Source organism: Coloeus monedula, assembly GCF_965178545.1.
Source record: "Coloeus monedula genome assembly, chromosome: 1".
NCBI classification, from domain to species: domain Eukaryota; kingdom Metazoa; phylum Chordata; class Aves; order Passeriformes; family Corvidae; genus Coloeus; species Coloeus monedula.
In genome coordinates, this window is record NC_138781.1 from 43,450,061 (window position 1) to 43,462,063 (window position 12,003).

Genomic DNA, 12,003 nt, shown 5'->3' on the forward strand with positions numbered 1-12,003 from the left:
TACAGAGCAACATTTTTTCTATTTATTTAATCTCATGAGAGCCAAGGAAAGCCCTCTCACATCTGACAGGATTCCTTTTTGAACAAGAAAGTCCCCCATGATAAACCACTAACAGCATACATTTCTCCTTAGGAACAATTTACCTGCTTTATGCTGAAACTTGATACAGTATAGATCATCGTAGGGTTATTTGTTATGTCATCTGGTCGCACCCACTTGGCAAACATTGCTTTCTGTTTGGGGGATAATGGTAGCTTCCCACACTTATCACTAGATTTAAGAGAGAAAAAAAGTAGAAATAAATCAATAGCAGTTTAGAAAAGCTTTCCATGGTATGTCCAGTCATATATATTTGATAGATGGTACAAACCATGCATAGAACAATTACAAAGCTTTAAAACAAGTTCAAAGAACACTGTTTCTAAGTTTGTGATTTTTAGGGGGGGAAAAAGGCAAAAATGTTAAAAAAAAATTCAACCAACCCCAATGTCTTTGTCTATTATGGCTGTATAATCTTAGCTTATTATTATTGCTTATGAATGAAGGTCTAGCTGCTACATACCACTCTTCCTTGGAATAGCCCTTTGCAGAGGAAACAGCTATCACCTGCATTTTACAAGCAACAGAGCTAAACTCATTAGCATGGAGCAGCATCAGAAAACAGACTAAAGTCCAGCCCAATAATCCAAAAAGCCAAATATAATATTGTCCTTGTAGGCTTGAAGACACAACTGCAAAAGCACTACAGAGCAGGATCAGCTTACAACAACATTTTAAGTTCAGAGTGGAAAAAGGAAGTGGTAGTATTTAAATATCTCCACCTAAATTATGCTTAAAAGCCTATGTAAACAATTTTAAACTCTGGGAAAAAAAAATGCAGAAATACCAAATATGGGAAAGTTTTGAAAAAGAAACAAAACTAAAAAAAAGAAGTTCCGTAATTGAAGCATACTTACGAAAAAGGCATAGGGAAGGCAAAACGTTCCCTCAGATCAACACTCATGAAAGGTACATATTCAATGCCGTTAATCTTTGAAGTCTTCCTGCAAGTCATAGGAAAGACAAACAAAAAAAGAGTTACAAACCTATCAATCATCTTCCAAAGACTAACTTGCAGAAGGTAATAACAAAATGAATTTTTAAAAACAAGACACTGCTTCTGAAAACAAGATAACTACCTCTTGAACATTATATATTTGATAGTTTTCAAAAGCCACAATTTAGGCTAATGATTTTATGGATTATTTAGCTTATTACACCTATAATAAAAATCAAAGTAAAAGGAACTGCATGCAACAGAAGGCAGAGGCTTATAAAATATTACACTCCCTCAATTTCAAGTGAAGTAGCAGTTGTATAATTGTAAAAACAACTTTGCACTTTGGTTTCTCCGAGCCAGATCTTTCATGAACTAATTTTGGAAAATCTCCAACTTACCTGAGTACTTCGATCTCCTCTGCAGTGTATCTCTGACCTTGAGATTCACTAGCTTGTACTGCTCTGATTGTCTGTGGTTTATCATTTAGAGAAAAATCAGGTCCCAATGGAAAGAATGTTCTGACTGGCTGATTTGGTTTAGCTGTAGTTGACTTTTCTTTCTGAGATGACTTTGACATGGATTCCTTCAGTGCTTCTGCTCTAAAGCAAATAAAAAATGCATTTTCTTTACAACAGTGATAAAAATATAATTACAGTTCAATTATTGATTTTCTTTGTTTATGTTCCCACATATGTTAAATGGACTGAGCAAATGCCCAAGTTGACCAACATCACATTTTCTTAAAAAAAAAAAAAAAAAATCAATTTCTGATGCTGGTACTTCTTTACTTTTCTGTTCTCGAATCAATTAAAATACAGCATTTCCAAATCATACAAGCTACTTTTGACAGAACTCATTAGATTTTTATTGCCTCTAAATTAAGCTAATGGGAGATTTTGTGTAAGTGTTCATTATGTGGAATCTCAGAACAACATCACTGAAACACAGAGAAAACTGATTTGCTTCCTCTCATACCTTACAGATCTATTTTGCCTAGCAGGTATAATAGTAGTAAAACCCCATGGGCATTCTCACAACCCAGCATTTCAAGTGCTTGAACACCGTGTATGCAGGAGCCATATTTTGTTACTGCTGCATTAAGCCTCTGCATAGTCACATACATGCAAAATATTGGGATTTTTTTCTGAACACAGACTGAGAAGGGCTAAAACGCAGCTTATACTGAAACTTTGCCCAACATAGCCTGTGATTCACCATCATAGAGCTGATTTAAAAAGAGGTACATTGAACTTACGTAATTTGTTTCAGACAGAGATTTCACTACACATATACTGTGTAATTAGATTGCTGTCATCAAGGTAAGTTTCCCAGTTTCCAAGCTGTCTTCCTTATGAAGAGACACTGACACCTTGACTACATGCTAGCCTGAATTCAGCATCTTTATGGAGGCCAATAATTGCAGTACTCTGGATTATATCTCCGAAGTAGTGCATTTGTTCTAACAAGCACAGAGTCCTTTCCAAATTCTGCGTGTCCCAAGATTCCCAGAGGGTTGGAACAAGAGCTGCTACACTCAGCAGTGAAGCAGCTGGCAACCAGCTCCAAGGTGAACTCTACAGGAGCTTAGTCTACACAGAATCCACACAAACACATTAGACTGAGAATCCAGCTCAGAGAGTGCACTTAGACCTGACAGCAATTATGTTTACTAACATTAGCAGTACTCACCTATCTAGTGCTTGTCGGGCCAGCTGTTTCAGTTTGGACTGGAGGCCTGCTTCTGAAGTTTCAGTAGCCTAAAGTGCAAAATAAAAAGAAAATCTACACATCCAAAAACCACCAACACATTTTATAAGCTCAGTTGTCATACTTCTAGATTAGAGCAAAGAGTAACTAGCTATTTCTTCCAATTCTCATTTTGAAATGAGCAAATGTTTTGCTTTGTTTGTTGTTGTTTCTTTTTTTAAGCTCAGCATAAAAAAATACTATGTAAGCAAATACCATTTTGCTGTTCTAGTGAAATGTTGATAGAATGGAAGTTATGTCTAAAATTCTTCAGCATGGAAAACACTGCATACACAAAAAGAATTGCCAGTACAATTAATTGTATGAAAACACTATTGGCAGAAAGAAGACACAACCAAATGTTGCATATACTGCTGGGCTTGGATGTGTTCAAATTCTTTTCCCCAAATGTGTTATAATGATCATGGTAACTTAGGAACAAAAATTTAAAATGTTTACTTTCATAAAATACAAACAAACAAGATAGAGTTTCAAGAACCAAGTTTTTAACTTGCAATCAAAGGCATAAAATAATCTATGACGGGGCAACAAAGCGGACACCAAGAGTGTTAACTTCTGTTCCCATTTGGGAGGTCATTTATGACAGTTCATATTTTTGTCTTCCTTACAGATGAAGCATGGCTTCTGCAGCTAAACAATCTGCAGGAGGCACAACGTGAGGCGTGGCTTCTCCTGTGGCACCCACAAGCAGGTCTCAGGTGCTAGCTTTGTGCCTTGACTGATTATCCCACATCAGGGAGGTTAACTGAGGATACAAAAAGCAAGCTACTTTCACCCCAAGAAACAAAACTAGAAACACCCTCTATAAGCAACTAATTTCATTTGCAAATAAATTACACTCTGGAGTTCCTGGTTGGAAAAGACTTTTAAAGATTTATGAAGGTAAGTAGTGAAGACTGAACACCAGCACACTCATCTAGGAATCAGCCACAGAAGAGGAGTAATGGCTGCTCTCTGAATACTTCAAGGGTAAGGAAGAAACACATCTCTCCACCTGAATATACTGAGGAGAAAGACAGAAGTAAAGCTTCAAGATAGCAGAGTTTCTTCACTCTCCTTTTATCCTGGGAAGAAGAAGGTACTTTTGGGTCATCCCTAGAGACAAAGCTTACCATCATGTCAGCAAAAGAATATGCTAGTCAAGATTAAAAGAAACTTCAGCAGTATCTTGTACCTAATGAAATACCCAATAAATGCAGCTGTTAATACGAGATATTTTCAGACTAACTTCAGTAATATTTGCATGCACTGACATAACAGAAGGAAGAACACAGCAGAGGAAAAGCAGCATGCTGCTGCAGTAAATGCTATGTAATACTGAAAACATTCTGCTCCAACAGCTCAAGCGAAAAACTAGAGCAGTTCTACTAACTCTTGGTCTGGTTACACTGTATCACCAGGGGGTTTTAGCCTAGGTAAAAACTGTTAACATAATGCAGAGGAAAGGATTACTCTAGTATGTAGCAACAGTATCACAACACCCTCAACAACCCACAAATATTTTTACATTATAACATTGAAAAGAAGAGAAAAAGAAAAACAAACTTGGTGGAGTTACATTATGATGGTGAGCTCTTCTTGTAATGAGTTAGTTAAGGCAACCGGACTTCAGGGAGAAAAGCAGTACCTGTAATTATATTCTTCATTGTTTATGTAATGGCCAATTCATCTTTATTAATTTCAGTGTGACTTGAATTGACTCATAATAGCTTTAATGTTGAACACTTGAGTAATCAAGTAGTATTTTTAATAGTTTTGGCATCAGTAGACTGTTACATCTTCAGAAAATGTTATACACACAAATTTCCCTTAAATGACTTCCTTTAATGTAGTCAGAAAGTAGTATTGCTGACACATTAGCAAGTCATCTTCATTTTTAACAGTTTTTAATTTCTGTTTGTGGCATTTGCTCCAAGGCAAAAATCAACATGAAAAAGGTTCCAGAATATTTCTAATTTTTAGTATAATCCAGTTCAGAGAAAAACCACATTAAAATCACAAGTCCCCATAAATTTACGATGCTCTGTAGTAACATAAAGACTGGAAGAAACACTAAAAAAAAAAAAACAAACAGTGAGAAAAAAAAATTAAACGGTAGTTTTTACAAATACAGGTACTCCATTTTCAAGCCAGCCTTTTAGGGTCAGTCACTTGTGAGAGTGGAAGAATTTCTTACCATCACATAATTCCACCAAGTTAACCTGTAGCTTAACATACTGTTTTCAAACAGAGTTCCACTGCTTCTGTGTACAACTCTATAGCTTCTTCTGCATTGCCTTTATCATCTTCATCAAAAGCCTGTGTAACTAGGAAGTGAGCGCGCTCCAAGTCCAACTGTTGTTTTGACTTCAGAGGGTCTGTCTTCTGTGACTGAACTGAATGAAAAATAAAGTATTTAGCTTTTTACAGCAGCAGACATGTAAAAACATCCTGAACATGCCACCAAAACACTAGCAGCTCTAATCAGATGGGTAATATCTATTTCTTGTCTGGAAACAAAATCCTTCTAAATTTTGCTAAAAACATCTATGCACGGACAAGAAAACACCATCACACTTCTCTGAAGCAGAGGTTAGCTTTCAGGATATTTCAGATGTGAAATAATGTAAATAAAATCTCTTTCATACTACACTGAGAACAAGGATGCTTAATTACGTAAAATATTGCATCATTTGTGAAAACACATCACTATGACAATATACAAGTTCTTTAGGTGTCCATCTCACTTAATACCTTTATTAATGACCTGAAGGAGAAGACAGACTGCAGACCCCACCAAATCAATTCACTCAAGCACACAGCTGCTCCTCAAAGGGACACAGACAAGCTAAACTAATGATCTGACAGGAACCTCAGGAAATTCAACCAGGCCAAATGCTATGCCCCGTGCCTGGGACAGACTCACACCCTGCAGGGTACAGCTCGGTGGGGAAGGGCCTTGGGGACAGCTGGATGAGCCACAGCCAGCAAGCCCATGGCTGCAATGAAGGCTACCAGCACCCTGGGCTGTGTCAGCAGGAGCTCAGGCAGGAGATGGGGCAAGCGACCGCTACCCTCTACTCAGCAGACTCTGTCTGGAATACTGCATCTAATCTTGGGTCCCTAATGAGGCTGAGGGTGCAGGACCTGGCCTTTTCAGAAGAAACGGAGGGAGCATGGCTTGTCCAGCCAGGAGGAAAGATGGTCTGGGTGGGATCCAATAGGAACCCAACATGAGTTACAAGGTTGTCAAGGAAATGAACTCAGGCTCTGCACTATGGTGTGAAGAAAGGGAATGGAAATCAGCAGTTATGAATGGAAACCAGGGGAGATTACAACTACATATATATTAAAAAATAATCACTAGAAATACAATTGTACCCTGGGGTCCCAGAGGCATCAAGAAATTTCTATCCTTACGTGTTTTTAGGACTTGTCTGAACCTGAGCAACCATGAATGTCTACCCTGCCTTGAGCAGGCCACAGGTCTACAGGCCTGCTGAAGTCCCTTTTCGGCCAAGTGATTCTATGATTCTGAGAATTGCAGGTATGCAAAAATTTGAGAATTTGGTCTAAGTAGAAACATGGAAACTAGATCAAACAAGGAAACCTTTATGAGAGCTCCTTTGCCCTCTCAAAGCTAGTAATTCTACATGAATACCAGAACCCACTTGCTTCAAATCCATCATGCAGCTGAGGTTTAGATGCCAGTTTTGACTTGTTCCTGATCAATTTTTGGTGCATATTTAATTACTTTCTCATGTCTGCTCTGCAGATGTGGCTCCTCAGAATATTTAAAAGCAAAGAATACCCACACTCAAGTCCTTAGAAAGTCAGTCTCCACTTAATTTATGATGTATCAGAATTCAAAGCACTGATGTGCTCATTGTATTTGTGGTTCCTCACAAAGGACAAGAAAATCAGAATAATGAAAACAGAGCAAACACCATTGATGTGTATTTCACAGCAGCAAACAACTTTCCACTCAATTAATTTAAGCAGTGGTTTAATTAGAAAACTCCTTACCCACCTGCTGAATGGAGAGCTTGAACTCTCTCCAAGTACTCATTTATTTTTTCTTGAATATTTTCCAAGTTGGACCCAGCCATTCCAGCATAAATCAAGGCTTGTGCAGCTTCCTGCATGGAGAAGAATCGAGACAAAGTTAATGTTTGCTGCCTAGAAAATTACTTACCATAAACAGAGGGTCTACAGCAGCCATGAGTTGCATGAGAGCAAGCCCTTTGCTTTCTGCAAAAATACTCAGTGGCTGCAAGGAAATTCTGCTCAAAGGAAAATGTTTCAAGTTATAAGCTAGATCACGTTTAATTTTTCCCATCTGGGACAACCTGTAAGACTATAAAAACATTCAGTTCTGTAAGACCAGATCTTAGGCCTGTTCCTATCATAATGTATGAAATTAGGAGATTTTAAGTAAAACTTTTCAAGCATGCACTGAAATTAGTTTGGTTTTAAAGCCGAGGATTTAAGGTTATGAAAAAATAGTAGCTATTCCAGTCATTTGCATTTAATCTGGTAATAATGAAAGTAAACAAATATAAAAGCTTTTCAAAATCAGACACCAATAATTTTTGTTTAGAAAGTATTTTTTTTAGTTATTACTACTCAGATAAAGCTATCAAATCTGGAAAGTCTACAAATGTGAGGTTTCCTACCTTTTCAAACTTGTTTTTTTAAATGTTTGCATGTATACAAAATACTGCATGCAAGTCTCCTTCCAGGAGGGAGTGCAGGCCTCTGGCTCAGAAGCACAGTACATTACCCACATTAAGGCTTTTTCCATACTGTACAAATCTATTAAGAAAAAACGCCTTCAGCTGCATGCGCTGTATATCCCCTCCACTGAATTTATGAAAGACGTGTAAGGTTTGGCAGGGTTGCAATAAATAGCCAGAGCTGACAGAGTCTCAGAACCATATGGAGAATCAACATTTGTCACCCCACAAAAATGAGGAGAGAAACCTTGTTTTGTCCTCATTATTGACAAGGGAAAACCCCCCACTTTTGTGGCAGTGCTCGCCTTCCCAGCAGCAGAAGAGGAGAGGAGGTGGTCGTGTTGCAGACAGGCTGGGAATGCAGAAAGCAGAATAGTAACTAGAGAGCTGCTTCACAGAGATGGTGCTCAGAGGCTGCCCTGCATAGGGCAAGCACAGACCCATGGCCAGGGTTCCCTTGTATGTTTTATGGCCATTATTTTTGTCAAGCTTAGCAACTTGGTCGCATATTCATCTGTTTAGTTTGTCCAGGCTTAAAACTGATCCTGATACAGCCTGTATTTGTTATCAGGATATACTTTCTCTGAGAAACATCACAGAACCAAGTACTGCATGCTCCCTGCCAGCATCCATCTCCATATTACATCACATAAAACATCCACAGCCACTGAAAGGTAAGCAGAAGTACCATTTATATATAGCAATTAACTACCACTAAGGTCTAGCACACAACTATTTTTTGCAGGGGAAAAAAGTGCACTACAGCTACGTGCTCAAGGGATGGGTATATTTGTCTGTGACATACTGCAAGTACAGACCGACAAAACAGGTGCTGTATCACAAAGGTATGTGGTCAACATATGATGCAAAGAACAAATGTGGATTTCCAAACCAGTGCTACAAAACCAGTGTATAATTGATGTTGTTTTTGTGATTTCAAGCACAATTGTTTTGCCTGGTTTTAAGATGTAAACATAACAGAAACAGTCTTCTATAAATCAAACCTGCAAAGGACTGAAGCAGTTGACCGAGTGCCTGTGGAGCCAGCGTGCCAGCTGTTTCCAGTGACCAGATGGATGTGACACTCAGACTTAGCATTTATGATCTCTCCAATGTCACTACTGTTCTTTGTCATGAGTAGCATCCCACACTACTAACTACTGATCATCAGTCTGCAAGCTGCTAATGGCTGGTCAACAGCCAAACTTAGCAACAGCCTTCAGCAGTTTTTCTGAAGTCATTGGTGTCCGAATATGATCCTGACATTACTGCAGAGCAGCATTAATTAGCAAGCTGCCCTAAGCTAGTTCACATACAGCACTCATCTCGGCATCTATCAAAGTTACACGGTAGCAGAAAGCAAAGAGCACTTGCTAGCCACAGGATCTCCATTCACACAGGTCTGTTCTGGAGTTGTCTATGGCAACAACTGTACCATTTTCCATATTTCGTCCTTAAGGTCAAGTTCCTGCAGAAGCCAGTTCAGCACCCAAGCTTTCCCCACATGCTTAGTAATTGCACCAGTGGGCTCTGAACTGCTTAGAGCGATTGATAAGAGAGCTGGTGACAGGCCAGAGCTTGCACTGTGCTAAAAAAAAAAAAAAAAAAAAAAAAAAAAAAAAAAAAAAAAAAGCATAAAATATCCCTGAAATAATAAATGACATTTTGCAACCATTTTGTTTAATCTAACATGGCAGTGATTCTTCAGGCAACATCTGGAAAGCCAAACATATCTAGGTTACACTCTCGTCTCGTGTAGCTTCAAGTGCACCAAGACTGCCAGGGCTGCATTTTTTCACTTAGCAAGAATATCACCTGTATACAGTATGTGAAAAAGGTTTTCCCTGCACTGCTCAAAAGCATACAAGAGCGACTATTTGCACAAAAAGATGTTTTTATCCTGAATAGTACTGAACAATTTCTTCCAGATAAACACAGAAATACACAGTACTAAAGCAGAACTGCACATGATTATCAGACCATGCACACACAGTGCTGCTGATGAACACAGAGCTTATCAGTGTTATTATGGGTAACTATAACTTTTGCATATATACGGTTTACATATATAAATTTAGCCCACACAAAATTAAAAACTGGGTTAAAAAAAAAAAAATACTCTTCTAGACTTCTTCCTATTCTTTCACACTTACACGCATAGGTCAGCATGATACTAACACTATGCTTTTTAAACATTTCACAGATACCTTGTACGTATGAAATAAAAGGCCAACTACAGATCCATTAACAAGTTAATGGAAGAGAATGACTTTGTCAGGATAATGGAATTTGTGGAATGATTACTGTGATAAGGACAAACAGAGGCTTTAAAGAGATCCCTTCTCGCAGGTGAGAAGTTAATGGGATATGGAACTTTAATGTAAATTTAAGACACATAAAACAACAAAATGAGACAATTTGCATAGGTGAAAAATGCCTAATGGTTGCACAAAAACCACTAGATACCAGTAGTAAGCCTACAGGTATTGAGCAAGACACTGAATCAACCTCATTATAGCCTTAGCTAAGCCAACCTGAAACTGTACTGAAAAAATGAAATCTGATTCCTAACGGAAAGAATACTCACACGAGGTTAAAAACCTGTCACTGACAGCTTGTGAGCTGAAGCTGTCTTACTGCTGAGCATCTTGTATTTCACCACAGACTTCTCTATTTACTTGATGACTGTACAACAGCGTTGCTCCGAGCTGCACACCCAGGAGCAGCACTATGCCCACTTGTGGTTCTCCAAAATGCCCAGCGCTTACACTGCCAGCATAAAACTGGTCAGTCTTTCTGGCCTGGCAGGGCCTGGGGAGAGGCCAGGAATGAAAGTGGAGAACCAGCGGGGCAGAGACGTATTTAGGTTACGATGAATCTTCCCAGAAGCACTGAAGGGGCTGTGTCTCCAGCAGCTGGAAGAAGCACCCGTTCCCGTTTTTCAAGCAGAGTACCTGCAGTGCTACCCCTAAGCCTGTCGGTAAACATCAGCACACGGACAGCGCTCGTTCCCACCTAAAAATAGGACGCAGGGAAAAGGCGTTTCACAACCCGCCCTGAAGGACGCGGCTCCTCCGGAGACTGACAAACTTTCGACGCGCACGCACGGCCTTCCGCTCTCGTCTCGGCGGGCACCGCCTCACCTTCCCCGGGCCAAGCAGCTCGTCCCCGGGGCACACCCGCCGGGGGAGGGCGGGGGCGGCCGCGCTGACCCAGCGCGTCTCTCTCCGCCAGCAGGGCCGTGCCGGGCCGCGGGGGTGCTGAACACCCCTCTCCGGCCCTCCGGGCGCGAAGGAGGAAGCGCGAACCCTCCGGCAGCTCAAGAGCACCATGCGGCCCGGGGAGGGAAAGGGGACACCGGCACCCCGAGGGAACCGGCGTGTCGGCGCCGTACCTTGTAGTAGAAGACCGCTTCCTGGTAGCGCCCGCTCTGGTCCCGCTGCACTGCCAGCTGCGCGAACTTCACCGCGTCCAGCTCCAGCGTGGTGGCGTCCATGACTGGCACCCTCCCGGTGCCGGCGGCAGCTCCCGTCGAAGCCCACCCTGTCCCTGTACCCGCCTCCGCCGGCAGCCCCGCGCCCGCTCAGCCGCTTCCCCCGCCTCCCTGACCCCACCGCGCCCGTCGGCCGCGCCCCCCATGTCTGGCCACGCCCCCGTACCCTCCCCGCTGCGCATCTGGCCGCGCCCACGGGCTCTCACCGCGGCCGATCCGCCTTGCTTGGCCGCGCCCACCGCACGCCCACGCCCGCACGCCCTGACAGCGGCCGCCCCGCCCGGGGCCGCACTGCGCGTGCTCGGGCGCGCGGGGGCGGTGGAGCGGGCGGCGGGAGTGGCGCGCGGCTGCATGCGGCGCTGTGAGGGGCGAGCGCGCGCGGGGCGGCGATTACAGGACTACGGAATTACAGAATCAGTTAGACTGGAGATCCTCGAGACCTCTGAGATCATCGAATCCAGCTCGTGACCGAACACCACCGTGTCAACCAGACTGTGGCATTAAGTGTCATGTCCAGTCTTTCCTTAAACACCTCCAGGGACGTTGATTCCACCACCTCCATGGGCAGCCCATTCCAATGTCAAATCATTCCTTCGTTTAAAGAAATTCCTCCTAATGTCCAACCGGAGCCTCTCCTGGAACACGTTAAGACTACGTCCCCTTGTCCTGTCACCGACAGACCCCCACCCCCCCCACCCGCTACACCCTCCTTTCAGGGAGTTGTAGAGAGCAGTAAGTTCTCTCCTGAGCCTCCAGTTTTTAGGCTAAACACCTGCAGCTCCCTCAGCTGCCCCTCACAGGACTTGTGCTCCAGACCTTTCGCCAGCTCCATCGCCCTTGTCTGTCTGGATTCACTCCAGCACCTCAATGTCCTCCCCGAACTGAGGGGCCCAGAACTGGACACAGCACTCAAGGTGTGGCCTCACCAGTGCCGAGTACAGGTGAAGAATCACTTCCCTGGATTCTCTTCCATCCCTTCTCTCCCATCG

The 12,003-nt window shown here is 42.2% G+C and overlaps 1 protein-coding gene across 3 annotated transcripts in view; it reads right to left on the minus strand.

Moving 5' to 3' along the window:
• CAPN7 (calpain 7) overlaps positions 1-11,045 on the minus strand; it is a 30,056-nt gene extending 19,011 nt beyond the window's left edge. For 2 of the 3 annotated variants that reach the window (XM_082302919.1, XM_082302918.1), the window contains exons 1-7: positions 10,916-11,045; positions 6,816-6,924; positions 5,024-5,181; positions 2,729-2,796; positions 1,438-1,638; positions 957-1,043; positions 144-270 (exon numbers count right to left, since the gene is read on the minus strand). In XM_082302919.1, the coding sequence (XP_082159045.1) occupies positions 144-270; positions 957-1,043; positions 1,438-1,638; positions 2,729-2,796; positions 5,024-5,181; positions 6,816-6,924; positions 10,916-11,017 (852 nt within the window). In that variant the 5' untranslated portion in view covers positions 11,018-11,045. Of the gene's footprint in view, positions 1-143; positions 271-956; positions 1,044-1,437; positions 1,639-2,728; positions 2,797-4,982; positions 5,182-6,815; positions 6,925-10,915 lie in introns of those variants that run through there. The other variant, XM_082302920.1, reaches the window with a different exon arrangement.
• Between the last annotated feature and the right edge of the window lie 958 nt (positions 11,046-12,003).